This window comes from Saccopteryx bilineata, chromosome 12, assembly GCF_036850765.1.
Source record: "Saccopteryx bilineata isolate mSacBil1 chromosome 12, mSacBil1_pri_phased_curated, whole genome shotgun sequence".
Lineage (NCBI taxonomy): Eukaryota > Metazoa > Chordata > Mammalia > Chiroptera > Emballonuridae > Saccopteryx > Saccopteryx bilineata.
In genome coordinates this window covers 14847642-14869924 of record NC_089501.1, presented here as the reverse complement: position 1 = coordinate 14869924, position 22283 = coordinate 14847642, and the positions used below count along the sequence as shown (strand labels likewise).

General features: G+C 40.8%; 1 protein-coding gene across 1 annotated transcript in view; it reads right to left on the bottom strand.

Annotated features, from left to right (window-relative positions):
• Positions 1-722: 722 nt before the first annotated feature.
• The window catches only part of SLC35F1 (solute carrier family 35 member F1), a 414559-nt gene continuing 392998 nt past the window's right edge, over positions 723-22283 (bottom strand). Inside the window, exon 8 of the mRNA XM_066248018.1 lies at positions 723-4041. Coding sequence (XP_066104115.1) covers positions 3817-4041 — 225 coding nt within the window. The 3' untranslated portion in view covers positions 723-3816. The remainder of the gene's footprint in view (positions 4042-22283) is intronic.

The following is a 22283-nucleotide window of genomic DNA, read 5'->3' as shown; positions in this document are numbered from 1 at the left end:
ATTTATAAAGCAGATCACGATGGTGCTCAACTTAAGAACACTTTATAAAGGATCAGTGTGCTGATGTTCCTTATTTTCCTGAAAAATGAATGTTTTTCTTTTAAAAGTGTTTTAAATATATAACTTGGACACACAATCTTTTCGGCTCACTTAATTTTTGAAGTCTGGTTGTGAACAAGAATGGCAAGAACATGAAATTTATATCTTGTCATTTCCAAATACTTCAGGGGTGGCTGGGTGACTTTATTTAGTGGAGAAGGGATGATGACAAGATACTGTGTAAATTTCTGAGTGGAAACACGACCAGTCCTGCTTTATAAATGTGTTCTGGAAGAATGCTCATCCTTTCATCCTTTACATCTGGCATTGTGCCCAGGGCAGCATACACAGAACTGTCTTCTTTATGAGAAACTGTTTCTTGGGGATAAATTTATACTGCCCTATGGGCGTTTTAAATGTGGGTCTAGAGGCTGCGACCCTAGATCCTGCTTAAGCACCCAGAGAAGGAAGTAATTTTGCAAATTACAAACGTGTTCAATTTGGCTTTTGGAAGCTACAGCTCTGAGACCAACTGAGCCCTTCCTAATTTGGAAATATTTTCTTTCTGGTTTTTATTTTGACATGTACCCAGCTATCTACTTTCGTTGCTATTTCTGGCATCCCACAGGAGTTGCTTCCTTGGTTGTCATGGTGCAGACAAACACTCAATAAAACCAGGAACGTGGTGCTTTCATAAAGCATTTATTTTTATTTGAAAACATTATACAGGCATTACATTGCCACAGCCAGTCCGTAGGGGAGCATGCAAATATCAAAAATGGAGAGCTTGTTCATCTTATTGGTGTAAATTTATTTTTTTGGTTCATATTTTCCATTTGCAGTGTCTGGATTAGTGTGCTTTGTTATGTGGCTTGACAATACAATCCTACCCATGGGGTAAAATCTGTACTGGTAGCTAGCTGGGGATTACTAAATGGTTATAAATCAAAAGCAAACCCAAAACAAACAATATACTACACGCTTCTCAAAAGGTTAATAGCACAAGTTAGCAATATCTAACCTAAACATTGAAACATTTTCATGGGACACAGTGGTGCAAATTTTCCCTATTGCTTGGTCTACCTGGTTGTGAATTTCAGAGTTTGGAGCTGTGGGAAGGTGTGACCAAGGGAAGCGCTGTCATCCCCAGGGCAAGTTCTCATTGAGGCAGTGAGGACCACAGCTTATCTCTAGGTGGGGTTTAGAAAAGCTGTGGTTGGCTTATCCAATCACATTCTATACACATTGCTAGTCTCATTCATGGAGGAGGGCGGGGTGGTGCACTGAAAAGCTGAAATTTCTGCTGGTGTCTACTGAGGTTATGAAATTTCAGAAACAAAAACAGCTCGAGTTAACATCCTACACCCATTTCCCATCCCACTCTCAAAGATCAGTGTTTTTATACAGAAAAATACTTGGTTTTCGGCTACTTTCCTTTTTTACCCAAAGGGTTGATCTGCAACTCCTCATCTTGCATGGTTTAGTGTTATCAACCTTTCTCAATGGAGACAAACCAACACAGTGAGGTAACCCAGTGACATGAAAGTCTGCGTACACGGACACTGGATGATAGAGTATATAGTGAATTCACCTTAACATTCACGCTTGGTTTCCATACAATGGATTCAATTAAAATATCCTAGAAAATAATTCAGATGGCAACTTCTAGCCACCTACTGATTGCAAACCTTTTTGAAATGGAAATTTTAAAAAAGATTCCCAGTCCTCTGAGTTGACTAGGAACACTTTCATCCGCTTATCTCTGATAAGACTTTACTAAGCGTCTACAAATTAGTGTCATAAAAATGAATAGAAAAGACTAAAACATTTGGCTTAAAATAAATACTAAAAATGCAATAAATCAAGCAAATTATGCAAACCAAAGGAATGTAAACACAAAAATAAAACCACAGTCTTTAAAGGTCTTCAGATCTGAATGGACAAAATATTCAGAGAAAGGTATTTAATTGTTTTAAAAGGTAGCAGAGAGCAGATATTGGCCAAGTTGTTTTGTCTTGATATAGCTTTCACATCGATTTTCTTTTTCCCCAGAGAAAATAAAATATGTTTCTAAGGGGACCGAACACAGATAACCATAGATCTGCATATCAGAGAAAATAACTTTTTCTTCCCCATCTGTAAGGGCAGGACTACCGCCCCGGTAGAGGCACGACGAGGGGCCACATGGGTGCTGACGAACAGCATGGGATGCTTTTGCCTCTATCTGTTTAAGCTTTGTTCAGGCTAAATGGGAATCCTGACTGAGCTGCAATCTGTCCTTCTACTTTACAGAGACCCCTCTGGTATTTTGCATTAATTGCTTAAAATTCATTGATATTAAATGCCCAAAGTTTCATAAGCATTTGCTTTTCCTTTACAAACCCTGTAACTCCATCAAGGACCTTTTTGAATGATCCTGAGGCTGGCCAAACTCAAAGACTATTTCACATACTAACACATAGAATCTATTTCTAAATCAAAGAGATCTGTGGTGTTTCTAGATGTCCTGCATTTGGAAAAAGGGCTATTTTAAGGGCAATAGGATTGGACTAGTGACATATCCCTTAGCAGGACCCTATAATATTCTCTGTATTTATAAGAATGCTGTGTTGATATATTCTGTTGTTGAATGGATGCCAAATATGACCAAAATGCCAGACTTTCTCATTGACATCTTTATCATTACAAAGTGGCCAGATCAATAGAGTAGAGCTATTGTCAGATACTGCTCCATATCAGCACCTTGACTTTATTGGGAGGCCACACAACTAATCATACTTCACAATAAAGGTCATGTACATGCTGGTGTATTTCAGAAAAGGTGTCACACAATTAAAAGAGCAGAGGACCATGGCTTTTTCCAATGCCTTGATTAATTTTCATATTATCACTGAAGAAATTTAGGAAAAAAAGAAAAGCAAATCTACTTTTTGAGATGGGATGTAAGAAGGAGAAGAAAGATTTCTAAAAATATGTATGACCCTAAACACAAATTATTTTACTCCTGGGATTTCCCATAAGCCACAGAAATGGAACGTCCCTTATCCTGTTATTTCTGGGACTCAATTAGCAGAATCAAGGTGGCACAACAGAAAGGCAACGTCCTGGAGTAATCAGAGGTCAAAATATAAAAAGGTGAATACGTGTGTTTTACATCTATTCCTAGAATAGAAAATTATATGATCAGTTTCCCCCTCCCCGCCAAGGGCCACAGCACAAAATACTTATTGAGTAGGCAACCCAACAGGGAAGAGAGGAGACCGTGAACCACCAGGTCCTCAGAATAAGGAACCCTCTCAGGGCGGAGCTCCTGTGGCATGCAGCACTCATACAGACTGTGCGAAAAAAAAAAAAAAGAAAATTAAGTAAAATAAGATATGATTCTTAAAAAGTGATCTGCCATAAAAAAGTGGAATTTGTGTTAACTACTTATGTGGGCCTGGCAATAGTTTTCATCAGGAGTACAAAACATTCTCCTGAGTCTTGGTGTAATAAAAGTAACAATAATAATACAAATAATAATAATAATAATAATACTTGCTTTTGATTCAAAAACTTTCACAGTAATTTATGCGGGGGCCTTTTGATCAGGATACACACAAGTGAGGCATCTCTTTAAGTCAAGTGGATCAGAGTCTGTGTTTAGCTCGTGCCTTTTCTAGGCTTTTGGATCTGCTACCTTGCAGTCCACCTGTGTAAACTGCACCTAATAAATACCTTTCTCTATGTACAATACAGAGATGATGGGCGAACGCGCGGGCACCGAGTGGTCACATCCTAGGCCACACGGACGTGGGGCTCCTCTTCGGTCTCCTGGCCCAGGCTGGTGTAGGTGACCGAAGGCTCCACCGGAGCTGCAGCTGGTAAGTCCACAACGGGTCCTGATGGGTTGCGGAACTGCTTGTACACCCGGGGGTCCTGGGCTATGTATGTGGAGGTGGAGGAGTAGAGCACCAGCCCGATGAGGATGGTGAAGAAAGACAGGAGATAAAGTCCTGAAAACTAAAAAACACAGCAGCAGAGTTAATTAGCAATCAGAGCAGAACCATTTATGCATTAATGAAGTACAGAGGGAGTAGAACGGAACTGCTTCCTCTTAGAACAGGCTGCTTGGTGAGTTGGCCAGTGCCCTTGATGGAAAGTGAATTTGCTCTTCCTAAATTGGTTTTGATTTAGTGATTCTCCTTATCTTTCTTCCTCAACTCTGTGGCTAACATAGAGAAACACTTACAGCTAATTGTCCCTAAAATGCCAGTGAGGAAGACCTGATGTGGGAGAGCTAGTGAAGCACAAATTAAAATACATCAGGTTAAAAGCAAAAAATCTTCAATATTACTCAACAAAGAGTTGGCTGTTTTTGGCTTCATTAAACCCAGTAGAAAAATAGATATTCCATTTAAGGTGGTAATGAAGCCATAAACACCAAACCCCTCCCTGCCACAGCTGCCTTGGGGCACTCGAATTTCCCCTTAATCCAGTTCAGACACTATTTCTCTTCCCAGTAGGAACTGTTATTTGCCTGTCTTTGCATTAGATTATCCCTGGGTGGAAAATAAACTATAACATTCCATTCTTACCCCAGTAATCTAAAAACATAACCAAATGGGGTTGTATATATAACATTTTGCTTCGTAAACTAGTTGCTTGACAGTTCATAGAGTTTTGTAAGAAAAAAAAAGAAGAAGAAAATAATGGTTTACACAAGTGCCCAAGAATTCACATGGTTTTGAAAAACTACAACTCCTGAACCTTTCTGAATAGTTATACTGAAAGTGGCTACTTCATGAGTTACTGGGAGAGAGTGGAGTAACAATATGTGTTGCCATTTGTGTTGTTTCATCCATCCATGCATCCATCCATGCATGCATGCATGCATCCATCCATCTATCCATCCAACAAATAGTTTCTTCTACGTCTTCTCTATAGCAAACATTAAACTTTGTACTGGAAAAAAGAAATTAAAGCATGGTTCTTACCATCGGGGACTTAATAGTCTCCGTGAAGAAACAGGGGTATACAGATAGACAAAAACAATACAATGCACTATGACTGGCCAATCTCATTTTAGGCAATAGCTATTGTCCCTGTCTTGTTCATGTTCTACATCCAAAGATCAATTTGATTTTTCTATTTTATTTTTATGCTTATATTCTAAAAGAACTAAAAACTGATAAAAAAGACAAAAGTTAATTGGAAGCTGGAAGAAAAGAGAACAGGAAAAGGATCCAGAGAATTTATAAAGTAAGTTTCAAGGCTATAATAAAGAGTTGAAAGATGGCTATCATAGGAAAGGCAGTTTTTAAAATGGCACATATGTTTCAAGCGTTGGACCCAGGTGCTCAGAATAGCTCACTTGATTCAAACATTGGCCCCAGATGGGGGTTGCTTGGTGGATCCCAACTGGGATGCATGTGGGAGTCTGTATCTCTATCTCCCCTCCTCTCACTTTAAAAAAGAAAGAAAATAAAATGGCACATAGAAAAGGTAGTCCTGTGGCTATAGGTACTGCCATGTTGAGGGGTCTCTTACTTTCTTCTTTTGTTTTTCCATTTATTTAGGTTTTAGCAGCAGCAAAGTAGCTAAGACTAAAAAGATCACTTTCAGATTTTCTTTCTGGAAAGAAAATCATATAATACTAATTTCTTAGATGGATTTATATACCAGACTCAGCTTGCAACAGCTTCACTTAATTACTTGAAATAGTTAATAGGAAAAGAAGACCCCTAACTCAGTATTGCTGTATAAGATCTCAGGAAACCTATTTACCCCTCAAATGTGCTTCCTGAAATTCTACATTCAAAAGATTTATCCTTTATCTGAAACCTTGGTGAAGGAAATGGGTTTGTACCTAATTCAACCATCATTTTAAATATTTTCTGCAATGACTTTCATTTTCAAAACTCGGCTCAGGCCTCTTTAGTTCAAGTGGAGAGCTCTGCAGATGGAGATGTGAGTCTGCCTCTGTTGAAGATGGAGGTGGAGAAATTAAGAATGGGGACTTTGAGGTTAGGACTGCATGCAAATCTCAGCTCCAATGCTTTCTAGCTGTCATTTTGGACAAGTTTCTTAGCCTTTCCATGCCCATGTTTCCTTATCAACATGGTGGGGATAATAATTGTACTTACTACTATATAGGCTGGCTAAACTATTAAATAAAGCATGTAAGGCACTTATCCTAATGCTTACCTTGCAGCCAGCATTCAATTCATATTGGCTTCCTTGTTATTATTATTATTAATGTTTGTTATTATTTTTACAGCAGGCTCTTATAATCAAAGATTTCACTTATATTAAATTGCCTTCCTCTCATAATCCCTTGACTTGGCACTGTCTTCTTTGACCAAATTCCAGTGCAGAGCCAGACATAGTATAGGCACTACTAAATGTTATTTGCTATTTGTTTTTATTTTGAATGGAGAAGTTTCATACTTAAGAAAAAAAAATTAAAAATCAGTCCATACAATGATGTATTTAAATTTTTTAGCTTTAAAGTCTATAATTCAATCATTCCTCAGACATAAAATGTTAACCAAAAACTTGTTGAAAGGGGAAGTCATAGTATTGATCCTTAATCATTGACACCAAAAGTCATCTTCACACCTGGGACTGGTCAGAGAAGAGTGATAGGATGATGAATTAGGAGGGATAATGCAAAAGGCAGGAGTCTGGGAGAGGACTGAGGGCTGTTGAAAAGTGGACTGGGAAAACAGGTTTAATAAACTCGAGTGAACAGGATTTGGCAATGAAATAATGTAGGGTAGGAACAGGAAGAAAACAGGTTTGAAAGTCCAGCAAAAAGGACTTGAATTCCTCTCAATTTCTGATTTTGGCTTGCATATTATGACTCAATCAATATGGCAAATATTTTAATATTCATATTTTGTAAAGTTAATGCCTTTGTTGTTGTTAGAAATAATACATGAATTACCTTTTTTTTTGGACATGGGACCATCAAGTTGAATGATAAATTCACTACAAAGTATTTTCCTGGGACACAGATTTAGAATTACAACACACCTATACTTTATTTCCAATGCATTTCCATTTAACCTATTTATGTCAGAGGTTGAAATTTTTGAAATCCAGTTCTTTAAAAATTTTCCAAAAATTCACATCAGTTTTTTGACAAGCTCTCAGCATGCCAGTATTTGCACCAGTGACTGACTCTGTGCACCATGTGATAACATACCCTCAGGAGGCAGACGTGTGAAAAATCAGACCTCAGCAATGACCTTGAGCGGTAGGATATACATAACTCCCATGTCACTACCATTCCAAAAATGGAACATCAGCTATTAATGGGTTAATTCATCCAGAATTCACTCTAAAACTGTCAAAATATAGATAGCATGGAATTTTATATGGTAGAGGCATCTTGGAAATTACCCAAGAGGTTTTATGAATAGAGAGTCGAGAAAGTTTTCATTTAATATATTCACCTAAACAAGGAGCAGTAAACATGCATTACAATTAATCTGGGTAAATACTGAGGGTTGGAAATAAAAACAGAAAGTTTGGACTTGTTAAGAAGTAAGCCCTGGCCGGTTGGCTCAGCGGTAGAGCGTCGGCCTGGCGTGTGGGGGACCCGGGTTCGATTCCCAGCCAGGGCACGTAGGAGAAGCGCCCATTTGCTTCTCCACCCCCCCTCCTTCCTCTCTGTCTCTCTCTTCCCCTCCCACAGCCGAGGCTCCATTGGAGCGAAGATGGCCCAGGCGCTGGGGATGGCTCCTTGGCCTCTGCTCCAGGCGCTAGAGTGGCTCTGGTCGAGGCAGAGTGACCCCCCGGAGGGGCAGAGCATCGCCCCCTGGTGGGCAGAGCGTCGCCCCTGGTGGACGTGCCGGGTGGATCCCGGTCGGTGCATGCGGGAGTCTGTCTGACTGTCTCTCCCCGTTTCCGGCTTCAGAAAAAATACAAAAAAAAAAAAAAAAGAAGTAAAAAAAACCAACTTTTTTTTCCTTTATAGATAGAAAAAAAAGATTTAACCAAGGTCCCTAATTGGATGACCTTCAGTTCTGGATGCCACATGTATCTAGCATTAAAAACAAACAAATAATCAAACAAAATTCTATATATTCTCAGCTGTTTAATTTGTTATCTGCAAGGAAGTACTCATTTCCAGTTCCTTAAGCAAAGAGAACAGGCAGGGCTCTGGAACTCTGCCGGGGGATTGAAAGCCATCTCTGAGTTACACGTGAGGCAAGCTTCGAATTACAGGTGAAGCAAGTTTCGGGTAGGGGCTGGCTGTCTCCCTTTAAGAACATGGGCTGCTGTCTGAAGTGTGCTTGCATCCTCCCCCAGCCACCATAGGTCATCAGGAGATACTGTATGTTCTGTGCTGCAGACACACTTCTGCCTGCATTCTATCTGATTTGTAGCGTTGAGAAGCTGAGAGAGCATGCACGTTGCATTAGCACTACTACACCGCACATTGTGTACTTTGCTGTTACTGTTTTCCATCTTGACGAATGTCTTTGCTAACGGGTCAGAAAATACACACTGCACATAAGGAGAATGCCTGTGAATTGCTCAGGGCAATCTGACTGGGACACAAGCCATTGTCCAGAGGGGGTGGCATTGAAGACTGATGATAAGGCTGTCCAAAGCTCTCTAACCATCAAAGAGGGATTAAAGCTAGCTCTTGGCCAGCTGGCATCTCAATATGATTACTAGTTAGCTAATGGGACATTCCGCATGTCAATGAAGGACAGACCAAATTTTCATTTTGGCTTTGGTATTAAACATTTAAGTTGAGTTTTAATAAACTAATGACTTTAATGAGCCTAAGCTTATACAAAGTAGAAAGCCACATAGTTTGAAAGTCATTTCAAAGTACAATTATAAACATCATATATCAATTAGAATATGGGAGGAAGAGAGCCATTTTCAAGGGCAGCTTTCTTTTTCTGGCTTGACTATGAAGATGACAGAAATGAACAGAGGTGAATATGGCGATCCTCAGAGGGCTGTCAGGTGGAGGTGAAGTGACTCTGGGCGAAAGCTTCCCTTTTACTGAATGCAGGTACCAGCTGCTTCAGTCCAGTGAGCCTGGAGAAATAAGTTTCCTTATTTCTTGGGGAGTAAACGTTAAATGAGTGCCTTTGTGTTGTATGCTTGTGTGTGATATGGCTTTTTCCATGCACCTGGCATTGGACTCTGGTCATTTTTGCTCAATGACTTCACTTGGGACTATTGTTGGTCAGGACCAATTTTGATTTAACAAATAAAAAATGAAAGTTTTCTTTGAAGAAGAACAAAGAACTGTACCACAGCTATCGGCAAAAACAAAACAAAGGCCCTGGCCGGTTGGCTCAGCGGTAGAGCGTCGGCCTAGCGTGCGGAGCACCTGGGTTCGATTCCCGGCCAGGGCACATAGGAGAAGCGCCCATTTGCTTCTCTACCCCTCCGCCGCGCTTTTCTCTCTGTCTCTCTCTTCCCCTCCCGCAGCCAAGGCTCCATTGGAGCAAAGATGGCCCGGGCGCTGGGCATGGCTCTGTGGCCTCTGCCTCAGGCACTAGAGTGGCTCTGGTCGCAATATGGTGACGCCCAGGATGGGCAGAGCATCGCCCCCTGGGGGGCAGAGCACCGCCCCTGGTGGGCGTGCCGGGTGGATCCCGGTCGGGCGCATGCGGGAGTCTGTCTGACTGTCTCTCCCTGTTTCCAGCTTCAGAAAAATGAAAAAAAAAAAACAACAAAAAAAAAACAAAACAAAGATTCAGTGGAGAAAAGAAACTATGTCTCTTGTGAGGTAGAGGAGAATTCAAGAAAAGAGTAGTTAGTGAGGTCTCTTATGGAAAGGGGTTACAGGGTGATGAGACCTGGGTAAGGCTTTTGGAGTTGTCTGAGAAAAAAAGGAGAGATTTAAACTTAGATCTAATTTAAGTATAACTTGGAGAGCCAACAAAGCAAGCCCAGAGAAAATACAGTTGGAAGGAGGGAGAAAACAAAGTCAAATGAGAAATAAGATGCAGATACCTGACCATGTGGTGGTACAGTGGATAAAGCATAGACCCAGGATGCTAAAGACCCAGGTTCAAAACTCTGAGGTCTTTGGCTTGAGTGTGGGCTCACCAGTTTTAGTGCGGGCTCACCAGTTTTGCTGGCTTGAGTGTGGGATCATGACCCCATGATCGCTGGCTTGAGCCCAAAGGTCGCTAGCTTGAGCCCAAGGTCACTGGCTTGAGCAAGGGATCACTGGCTCAGCTGGAGGCCCCTGGTCAAAGCACGTATGTGTGAGAAAGCAATTAATGAACAACTAAAGTGCCACAACTATGAGTTGATGCTTCTCATCTCTTTCCCTTCCTGTCTGTCCCTGTCTCTCTCTCACGAAAGAAAGAAAGAAAGAAAGAAAGAAAGAAAGAAAGAAAGAAAGAAAGAAAGAAAGAAAAGATGCAGGCAAAGAAGTTTCTTAGTACCTAGGAGAAAAGGGGAGCAGAACTAGGAAACAAACAAAAAAAAAGATTTTATTCTAAATTAAGCCAGCATGTATTCTCTGTCTCCACTTTTTTATACACACGGACACACTCGTGAGCTGCTACTGCTCACCTGGTAGATCTGCCTTCTGACCTTTCTGAGAACCTGAGAAGACTTGAGAGAACATCACCCTTGAGGTTTCTGCTGTATAACTGATAAGCAAGGGACATGCTTTTAAGCTCTTATGCGTCCCCAAGGCTATCTATGATAAAGGAAGGAGGGAAAATAACCAAATAGCTCAGACCACAGCTCAAGGGTGACATTATTACTAAAATCTCAATAAAAAAAAATGATCCTCTTGCCCAAACAAGAGGGCTTTATTGGTGATGGGCCTGACATTGAAAAAGGCATACCATTTGGAGGTATAGAGGTAAGAGTTGAAACTAATTTCTGAACTGCATAAGAGAGCTCCTTAGCAACAAATTTGAGGATATTTCTAAGTGTCCTTAGTATGGCTTTGATATGGAGGTGTTGGGTAAACAACTGTGTTTAGGTTTGTTTGTTTGTATTTTGCATTGGCGTGGGGGGGGGGGAGCAGCACTGTGTGTGTGTGTGTGTGTGTGTGTGTGTGTGTGTTCTACGGAAGGCTGTGGTGCTTGCCCTCAGGGCAGCAGATTGCAAATTGCTGGTTGCCTACCTCCATGCTGAGAAGCATTGTTTGTTATTGTTTGCTGGAGAAGGGGTTGCTATCTTAGCTTGTTTTGTAGGAGAGTCTAGCAGTGGTAGTCAACCTGGTCCTTACCGCCCACTAGTGGGCGTTCCAGCTTTCATGGTGGGTGATAGCGGAGCAGCCAGAGTATAAATAAAAAGATAAATTTAACTATAGTAAGTTGTTTTATAAAGATTTATTCTGCCAAACTTAGCAAAAATCCAACATAAAGTACTTGGTAAGTAATTATTATTATATGCTTTAACTTGCTGTAACTCTGCTTTATAAATTTTATAAAGTAAAGTTACTTCCCTACTTTATAATTCACCATTACTGTGGAACCGGTGGGCGGTTAGAAAATTTTACTACTAACAGAGATACAAAAGTGGGTGGTAGGTATAAAAAGGTTGACTACCCCTGCTCTAGAGAGAGGGGGATGCTGAGGAGAAGCGCTTAGGATCCCTGAGATTTCTGCCTGGCCTGTTTGGCTGGGGAGGGCTGAGGCCGGTGGGGACCTGTGAGTCCGGGAGAGTCCGGAAAGAGAAAGGGGAGCTGTCTTCCCTGACTGTTCGCTCGGCCGCCACTACAAGACTCTAATGAACAGAACGGCCCACCATCCTCTTCCTCTGGCTCCACAGTTCCTTAACTGTCTGTCCAAATCCAACGTGAACCTGCCTGGCCATGGTGATGGCCACTGGTCTTACACGAGGTATTTCACCTAAACAAAGGATATGTGGCCACAATAATTTCAATTCTAGTTCTTACCCGAGCTTATGCTTTTAAACAGATATAGATATAATTAAGCTTTCCCCACATTTTTTAACTCTTTAGCAGAAAACATCTGCAAAGGAAAAATCTGGAAATCTGCAAACTCAGCAGTTGCTTTAGCAGTCAGTGCAACCGCAGGGGAGCAGAACGACCCAGGGCCGTGACTGATCATTGCCAAGGTTACAGGACTCAGGCCGCTGAATGTGCGGGCTGAAGAGCTGCTGGGAAGCGTCTCTCTGTGGGGAGGTGGGCTCGGCAATTTCAGCAGGCAAGTTATGCGTAGGAAAAATTAAACTTTTAATTAAGTTTCTGAAAACCAACCTGAATACTCTGCAATGCTATAAAAAATAAGGAGGAATCCTTTCCTCCATACAAGAGAATCCTTTCCCCTGAACTTCATCCTCTGTGATATAAAATGCACACACAATCAACTGCCACATCTAACCAGGATTTCTGGACCAAGAAGGAATAAATAAGCCCAATTCTCTGTTTCAAATAGAAATAGGTCACACAGTTTGGAGGTTCTAAGTACCAGAGTAGTTTAAGGACCCATCCATGATTAAGTAAGATGCCAATTAAAAGAGTGAGTCATAATTAAATGTAACACTGCCATAGTGTTTAAAGTCCAGATTTGATGGGGCTGGTACCAGGAGTTCCAGTTCTCCAGTTCTCTTGAGTCCCCATTTTATATAGGAATTGAAGGGTTGGACCTTTGGGCAACAATCTTGGAAGGGACAAAACCCACCTTCTGAGTGTCCTGGGGTGGGAGGGAGAGGGTAGCTAAGCAGTGATCACACAGCTCTGGCAGCCACGCGTCTCGGGGGGCTGGGGGCCACACCCTGAGCCTGGAGTGAACCAGTGAGGAGCAGAACCAGAGAAGCTGGTCGGTGCTGGGCAGGCTGTGAGTGGGGCCTGTGGGGATATCGGGGAAAGGCCCTGTGTTGGGCAGATAAAATGTATTATGCTCACTTTGTTAAAGTGGCGCTGCCCATGTGGAGGCCGTTGCCCAGGTGATATTAATGTGTGTCTCTGTGGGCAGGCAGAATCCCTGTAGCCTGGGGCTTGGTTTTGGGATTAAGCCTTTCCCACCCTTTTTGATGTGGGGTGGTACAATCCAATCATGCCTCAGAGAAGTGACTTTGTATTAGAGACTTTCCTATTTTGTATATTGGATTAAGGGTTTGTATTTCTACACTATAAAATGGGGACGGAGCGGGAGCTTGCGCTCTTGGTTCCTGAGATTATCATTAGAGAAGAGAGCAGAGCAGAGAGCAGAAGGAGACCACGTGGAGGAGGCCAGGAGAAGCAGCCAAGATGGCGGAGTGTTGAGTGAGAGGCCAGTTTGTGCAGTTTGACACTGGAGAAGGAAGGAGATGGGGAACAGAGGTGAATAAGTCTGGTGAGCTAGAAACCTTTGATTCTAGGAAACTCAGATAAGTCAGTAGCTTTGTGAGCACTGAATGTGAGTGGGTTTTGGAGTCCAGTGTATGTTTTTACTTGCCCACCGGGTGCAAGCTAGGATTAAAGACTATGGCCCACCAGTTTGTGGCTCCATTATTTCTTTACCGACTGTTCGAATCCAATGCGAACCTGCATGGGCCGGGCGGCTATGATGGTGGCCCTGGCCATGGATACTGGCTTTACATCCTGCCTGATGCTGATCTATGGCTGCTGGGGCTGAGCTCCCCGCTGTTTGGGGTTAGGAAACCAGACAGACCCACCTCCGCAAAAATGACTACGTAAACAAGCTGATGCTCGACCTCCTAATTTTGGCTCTGTACTAAGTTAACAAAGTCATTTTTATTATTATTAAAAATATTAAAAATGCAAAAGTTCTGCTTCTGAGTTTACTAAACTAAAAATAAATTGCCTGGAGAGGGCAGAGCTTTTTCAAACTTTTTGGAACTGCCTCATGATTGCACCGTCTCCTGCATTTGCTTCCTCTCATGCCTCCTCTTCCTCTAATTCCCTCAAAATTTTTTTTAGAAGAAAAGGATTAAATCCCTTTGGTTAAATATTGTAATATTTCTTCTTTCTCAATCACAGCATGGAAAATACCAAATGTGGGCGAAGCACACAATCTGCTGTCAAACACGACAGTCGGTTGTTCTTGGAGACCAAAATACCTTGCCCGCCCCTCACCTCCCATTCTTTCCCCAATTAGGACAGAGGAAATAACTCCAAATTCATCAAATTAACATAGAAAATAAATCAGTGAGAGCCCCAGTCAATACGCTAAACAGTCTCTTTATCTACATCAGAAAACCAAGGCATGGCTATAATTTAAATATTTGGGAAACAATTTATCCTCCAAAGGTCACTTAGCTAAGGAGAGAGGCAGCAACCAGGACATGAGTCTCTCTATGTCCTGACACTGTCACCAGGTACAGGCTGAGCTCCCCTCTGTGATTCCAGTCGATTTATGAGGTCTTCTGTTTGGTTTGCAAAACCAATTCATTTGGCAGTATAATTTGTGTTGTCCATCACACCTAAAGCCAATAAAGTTTCTTTTACAGGCAAATATCTTCCCCTGTGGGTAATTTCACACAGGAGTGTAGCAACAGGGAGCTAAAACTGGATTTGTGTCATTATCTTTTACATGACGGACATTTTTCTTTGGTTTGATGAATTGACAGAAGTCCTCATTCATGCAGATTTCTGTTGTTTGCAGTTCCATAAATGAAGACCATAAGCCGGAAGTGGACTAAAAGGAGACTACTCTGTGGGAGTGTTTAATTATAGGTTCAGTTACAAACAAAGACTGTGTGATGGCTCATTGATGTCACCTTCCCATGCTTTGTTCTTATAATCAGTAGTCAAAAAGGCATTACATTTGTGTGCAGGATACACTGAGCAGTGGCCTTCATGCTATTTGGACGCTTGCAGCACAAGAAATCTATTTTCCTTCCACACAACACAAAGATGCATGCTGGGCTGAATGAATTTTGCAGGAGACTAAATTTTAAGCTGAAAATTAAGGCAAAAGAGAGTTTCTAGTAGTGGTAGTGTTGCTGCCCAACACATCTCAGAGGACCCACTCACTATTACAATGGAATTAAGAGCTAAAAATGGGAGTGGCCCCACTCACTATTAAACCTAGTGATTCACTAGTAAAATTTTGCTTCCTGTTATTGCAACCTTATGCTCTGCAAAGACAGTAATGCTTCCACCAGGAGAGACAACAATGATTCCATGGCACTTCTGAAAGTTTAGACTGCCATGTAGCCACTTTGGGCATCTCATGCTTCTCAATCAACGGGTAAAAAAGGGGTTTTTGTTACTGTGCTGACTGGGGTGATTGATCTTGGTTTCCAAAGGGAAATTGGACATCACAGTGGAGGTAAAGGAGAGTATGTCTAGAATACTGGAGATGCTTTAGGCACATCTAAGCATTAGCATGCCCTATGAACAAGTCAATGGAAAATTTCAACAACCCAATTCAGGCAGGACTATTAATAACCCAGACCCTGCTGGATAGAGGTTGGGTCACCCTACCATGTAACTATTTATGACCAGCTGAGGTATTTGCTGAGGACGAATGGCACACAGAAAAGAATAATAGAAGAGGGTACTTCTAAATACCAGCTAAATCATATGACTGTGATTGTCATGAGTATTTACACCTAATTTTGTTATGAATATGCTTGTGTGTGAGAAATAACAAAATATATTGACTTGACATAATAATATTCAAGTATCGTTACCTTTACACCATAGTATTTAAGTTATAGGATAGCAAGGTAAAGAGTGAACATCCCCCAAGACGTTTCTATCCTCTTCTGGGGAAAATGTTAGTGTGTTTTCAGCTGAGGACAAGATAGTTGTATTTTGCCAGACAAAACTAAGATCTTGCTATTGTCTTTATTTTGAGATTAGTGTGACTTAAGGAGATGTTTATATGGGTGCCAAGCGAACAAGACACAGGTTTTAGGTAGCTGATTTTATTTGACAACTTGACTAGGTCACAGTACCCAGATATTTAGTCAAACACCAGTCTAGATGTTGCTGTGAAGGTATTTCACAGATGAGATTAACTTTAAATCAGTAGACTTTGATTAAAGCAGGTTACACTCAATGTACCTGTATGTAGATGGGCTCCATCCAATCACTTAAAGGCCTTAAGACAAAAAGACTGAGGTCCCCCAAGGAGGAAGGAATTCTGCCTTCGCACTACTGCTGCAACACCAACTTTTCTCTGGGTCTCTAGCTTGCTGGCTTGTCCTGCAGATATAGGACTTGCCTGCCTGTATAGTAGTGTGAAACAATTCCTTAAAATAAATCTCTATCTCTATCTCTATTGATATACAAAAACACACACAACTTATTGGCCATGTTTCTATGAAGAACTCTAATAAAGTTGATGATATGAAAACCTGTTATACTAAAGGTCTTGATGCTGATGTAAGCTTTCCTAACAATTTTTCTCTGTGGTACGTTTTAGGAATGGGGTGTTTAATGATATTTCCCAAGGGACTATCAAGCGGTAGTTCACAATATGGGCTCTAGAGTCAAAATTCTGGCGTTTGCCCCTTTCTTTTTGTGTGATCTTCCACAAGATCCTTATCTCTCCATGCCTCTAAGCCAGGGGTCCCCCAAACTTTTTACACAGGGGGCCAGTTCACTGTCCCTCAGACCGTTGGAGGGCCGGACTATAAAAAAACTATGAACAAATCCCTATGCATACTGCACATATCTTATTTTAAAGTAAAAAAACAAACAAACAAAAAAAACCAGGAACAAATACAATATTTAAAATAAAGAACAAGTAAATTTAAATCAACAAACTGACCAGTATTTCAATGGGAACTATGGACCTGCTTTTGGCTAATGAGATGGTCAATGTGCTCCTCTCACTGACCACTAATGAAAGAGGTGCCCCTTCCGGAAGTGTGGCGGGGGCCGGATAAATGGCCTCAGGGGGCCGCATGTGGCCTGCGGGCCATAGTTTGGGGACCCCTGCTCTAAGCACTCATCAGTTAACTAAGGATAATAGTGGTGTGTGGCACATGATTAATGTTCAATAAATGTCAGCTATTGTTATCTTTATATCCTAAAGAGTAAATGCTAAAGCAAAAATAGATATAAAAACTTTCCTCAAGAGCCCTTTTTGAATCAAGCATAAATCAAGCTGAACTGTAAATGCATTTATAGAATTGGCTATTTAAAAGAATTACAACAATCAATCCATCAAGAATGGAAGGCTTTTGTGTCAATGCAAATAATAAACCCCTGGTTTATAGGCTTAGTGTTTGGACTTATTTATGTTCAGTTTTCTTACAATGATGTATAATTATGGAAGTCACAAGAATCCTCATAAATTCTATTCTGCTTTAACTTGTTTACTAATTTTGAGCAACTACTCCCCACTGGCACACATCATGTTGGGGCATCTATCAGTATATAGAAGTTAGCAATTTATTTTGCTTCTATGGTATGGTAAGCTGAAAAATGGCCCTGCAAAATACATCCTAATCCTTGGAACCTTTGAATGTTCGTTACCCTATTTGAAAAAAGGTATTTGTAATTGTGATTAAGTAAATTATCTTTAGATGATAGATCCTCCTGGGTGTTATGGACTGAATTGTGATGCTTCCCCCCCCCCAAAAAAAAATTTGTATGTTGAAGTTGTGACTCATAATGTAGCTGTATTTAGAAATGGAGACACTCAACAAACAAAAGTCCTATATTGGATGGTAATTCACAGTGAATTTTATCAAACTTTCAAAGAATAACTAACACCTATCAGTCTTAAACAATTCCAGAAAATTCAAGAGGAGGGAAGATTCCCAAGCATACTTTATGAGGCCAGCATTATCTTAATTCCAAAACCAGATAAAAACACTAGAAAGAAAAAAATTATAGGCCAATATCCCTGATGAACATAGATGCTAAAATTTTTAACAAAATACTAGCAAACCGGATCCAGCAGTACATTAAGAAGGTGATATACTATGATCAGGTGGGATTTATTTTGGGGATGCAAGGTTGGTACAATATCCATGAAACAATAAACATGATACGCCACATAAAACAAATAAAAACCACATGATCATATCAACAGATGCAGAAAAAGCATTTGATAAAATCGAGCACTAATTTATGATAAAAACTCTCAACAAAATGAGAATAGTGGGAATGTACCTCAATGTAATAAAGACCATATATGACAAACCCATGGCCAATATCATAATCAACAGGCAGAAACTACAAATATTTCCATTACGATCAGAAAAAGACAGGGATGTACGCTTTCACCACTCATATTCAACATTGTATTGAAAGTCCTAGCCACAACATCAGACAAGAAAAAGAAATAAAAACCATACAAATTGGAAAAGATGAAGTAAAACTGTCACTATGCAGATGATACGATACTGTATATAGAGAACCTTAAAGATTCCACCAAAAAACTACTAGAACTAATAAATGAATTCAGTAAAGTAGCAAGATACAAAATAAAGACCCAACAATCAGTTCCATTTTTATACACCAAATGAATTTTCAGAAAGAGAAACTAAGAAAACAAATCCCATTTATAATTGACATAAAAATAAATAATAAAATATTTAGGAATAAATTTAGCCAAAAATGTAAAAGACATTTACTTAGAAAATTATAAGACACTGAAGAAAGAAATTGAATAAGATACAAATAAGTGAAAACATACACCATTTTCATTCATAGGAAGAACTAACATCATTAAAATGTCCATACTGGCCCTGGCCGGTTGGCTCAGCGGTAGAGCGTCGACCTGGCGTGCGGGGGACCCTGGTTCGATTCCCGGCCAAGGCACATAGGAGAAGCGCCCATTTGCTTCTCCACCCCCCCCCCCTTCCTCTCTGTCTTTCTCTTCCCCTCCCGCAGCCAAGGCTCCATTGGAGCAAAGATGGCCCGGGCGCTGGGGATGGCTCCTTGGCCTCTGCCCCAGGTGCTAGAGTGGCTCTGGTCGTGGCAGAGCGACGCCCCAGAGGGGCAGAGCATCGCCCCCTGGTGGGCAGAGCGTCACCCCTGGTGGGCGTGCCAGGTGGATCCCGGTCGGGCGCATGCGGGAGTCTGTCTGACTGTCTCTCCTTGTTTCCAGCTTCAGAAAAATACAAAAAAAAAAAAAAAGTGTCCATACTACCCAAAGCTACTAACAGATTCAATGCAATTTTTATCAGGATACGAATGGTGTATTTTACAGAACTAGAACAAATATTCCAAAAATTTATATGAAAGCACAAAAGATCCCAAATAGTCAACAAAATCTTGAAAAAAACAAAGTTGAAGAAATCACACCACCTGATATCAAACTATAATGCAAGGTCATAGTAATCAACATGGTACTGACATAAAAATAAGCATACGATCAATAGAACAGAATAGAGAGCCCAGAGATAAACCCATGTCTTTATGGTCAATTATTAATTGACAAAAGAAGCAAGGATAATACAATAAAGTAATAACAGTCTATTCAATAAATGGTGTTGAGAAAATTGGACATATACATGCAAAAAAATGAAACTAGATCACCTTCTTACAGCATGCACAAAAATAAACTCAAAATAGATTAAAGACTTAGATGTTAGCCTCAAAACCATAAAAATCTTAGAAGAAAACATAAGCAAAAAAAAATCTCAGATATTTCTTGTAGCAATATTTTTTCTGATATATCTCTTCAGGCAAATGAAACAAAAAAAGAAAATAAACAAATGGGACTGCATCAAACTAAAAAGTTTTTTCACAGCAAAGGAAACCATCAACAAAATGAAAAGACAAACCACTGAATGGGAGAAAATATTTGCCAATAATACATCTGATAAGGGGTTAATATTCAAAATTTTTAAAGAACTTATACAACTCAACATCCAAAAAACAAACAATCCAATTAAAAAATGGACAAAGAATCTGAATAGACACATCTCCAAAGAGGACATACAGATGGCCAATAGACATATAAAAAGATGCTCAGTGTCACTAATCATCAAAGAAATGCAAATTAAAACCACAATGAGATATCGTCTCACACTTGTCAGAATGGTTATCATCAATAGATCAACAAACAATAAATATTGGGGAGGATGTGGAGAAAAGGGAATCATTGTACACTGTTGGTGGGAATGCAGACTGGTGCAGCCACTGTAGAAAACAGTATGGAGTTTCCCTCAAAAAATTAAAAATGGAGGCCTGGGCCAGTTGGCTCAGTGATGGAGTGTCAGCCCAGTGTGTGGATGACGTGGGTTCAATGCCTGGTCTGGGGACACAGGAGAAGTGCCCATCTGCTTCTCCAACCCATTCCCCTCTCACTTCTCTCTCTCTCTTTCCCCCCTGCAGCCATGGCTTGATTGGAGCAAGTTGGTCCTGGGCACTGAGAATGGCTCCATGGCCTCCACCTCAAGCACTAAGAACTCAGTTATAACATCTTAGATGGGCAAAGCATCACCCCCTAGTGGGCTTGCAGGGTGGATCCTGGTCAAGGTGCATGTGGGAGTCTGTCTCTCTGTCTCCCCTGTGCTCAGCAAATTAAAAAAGAAAATTAATGGAACTGCCTATGACCCAGTGGTTTTTCTTCTAGAAATATATCCAAAGAAACTCAAAACACTAATTAGAGTGTATGCAGTCCTATGTTTATTGCAGTATTACTTATAACAGCCAAGACTTAGAAGCAGCCCAAGTGTCAATGTATAGATGAGTGGATAAAAAAGCTACACAGTGGAATACAGTCATCCCTCACCATATATATCACAGTTCACTTTTCATGGTCTCACTGTATCACAGATTTTTAAATTGCATATATCTAATTTTGTATTGCAGGTTTTTTGCTATATTGTGAGATTTTGCGGTATATAGGTATTTTTATATATTTATTACTTTAATTCTTTTTGCAGTAAAATAAGCATTTTCTAGCCTAAAAAAATTGAAAACCATATAAGAATATAAAATATATTAATTAAAACATATTAGTATTCACTGGTGAGTACCCATATATAATTTTATATGTTGTTAAAATTATGTAGGTTTAAGAGTGTAGAAAGTGTTTAAGAGCATAGGAAGTGTTTATAAGAGTGTGGGAAAGGTTAATAACAGTTTATAAGAGTGTGGAGCCTGACCAGGAGGTGGCTTAGTAGATGGAGCATTGGACTGGGTTGCGGAGGATCCAGGTTCCAGACTCCGAGGTCGCCAGCTTGAGCGTGGGCTCATCTGGTTTGAGCAAAGTTCACCAGCTTAGACCCAAGGTCGCTGGCTCAAGCAAGGGGTTACTCAATCTGCTGTAGCCCCACAGTCAAGGCACATATGAGAAAGCAATCAATAAACAACTAAGATGTCACAACGAAAAACTAATGATTGTTGCTTCTCATCTCTTTCCATTCCTGTCTGTCTATCCCTCTCTCTGACACTCTGTCTCTGTAAAAAAAAAAAAAAAAAAAAAAAAATGTGGGGTGGGTGTATAAAGCCTTAAAATATATATAAATAATAAAATAAATATAAGGTCACTACTTCGCGGATTTTTGCCTATCGTGGGGGGTTCTGGAACCTAACCTAACCCCCGTGATTGATAAGAAACCACTGTTACTACTTGGCCATAAAAATGTTACCTCTTCTAGTGTGCGGAGGACCCGGGTTCGATTCCCGGCCAGGGCACACAGGAGAAGCGCCCATTTGCTTCTCCACCACTCCGCCGCGCTTTCCTCTCTGTCTCTCTCTTCCCCTCCCGCAGCCAAGGCTCCATTGGAGCAAAGATGGCCCGGGCGCTGGGGATGGCTCTGTGGCCTCTGCCCCAGGCGCTAGAGTGGCTCTGGTCGCAACATGGCGACGCCCCGGAGGGGCAGAGCATCGCCCCCTGGTGGGCAGAGCGCCACCCCATGGTGGGCGTGCCGGGTGGATCCCGGTCGGGCGCATGCGGGAGTCTGTCTGACTGTCTCTCCCTGTTTCCAGCTTCAGAAAAATGAAAAAAAAAAAAAAAAAAAAACGTTACCTCTTGCAATAGCATAGCTAGACCTGAAAAGCATTATGCTAAGTGAAATAAACCAGTCAGAGAAAAACAAATGCTACAAGAATCCAATGAACAAAATAAACTAAAACAAAATAGAAACTGATTCATAGATAGAGAAAGACTGACAGCTGTCAGAAGGGAGGGGGGGGGTTGGACCTGGGTGTAACAGGTAAAGGGATTAAACAAAGCAACAGCAACAACAAAACAGTCAATAGACAAAGACAATAGTATGACGATCACCAGAGGGAAAAAGGTGGGGGAGTTGGAGGAAGATAGAGGGGAGATAAATGACCATAGAAGGAGACTTGACTTGGGGTGGTGAACACATATTACAATATATAAATAACATATTGCATACCTGAATTGCATACCTGAAACCTATAT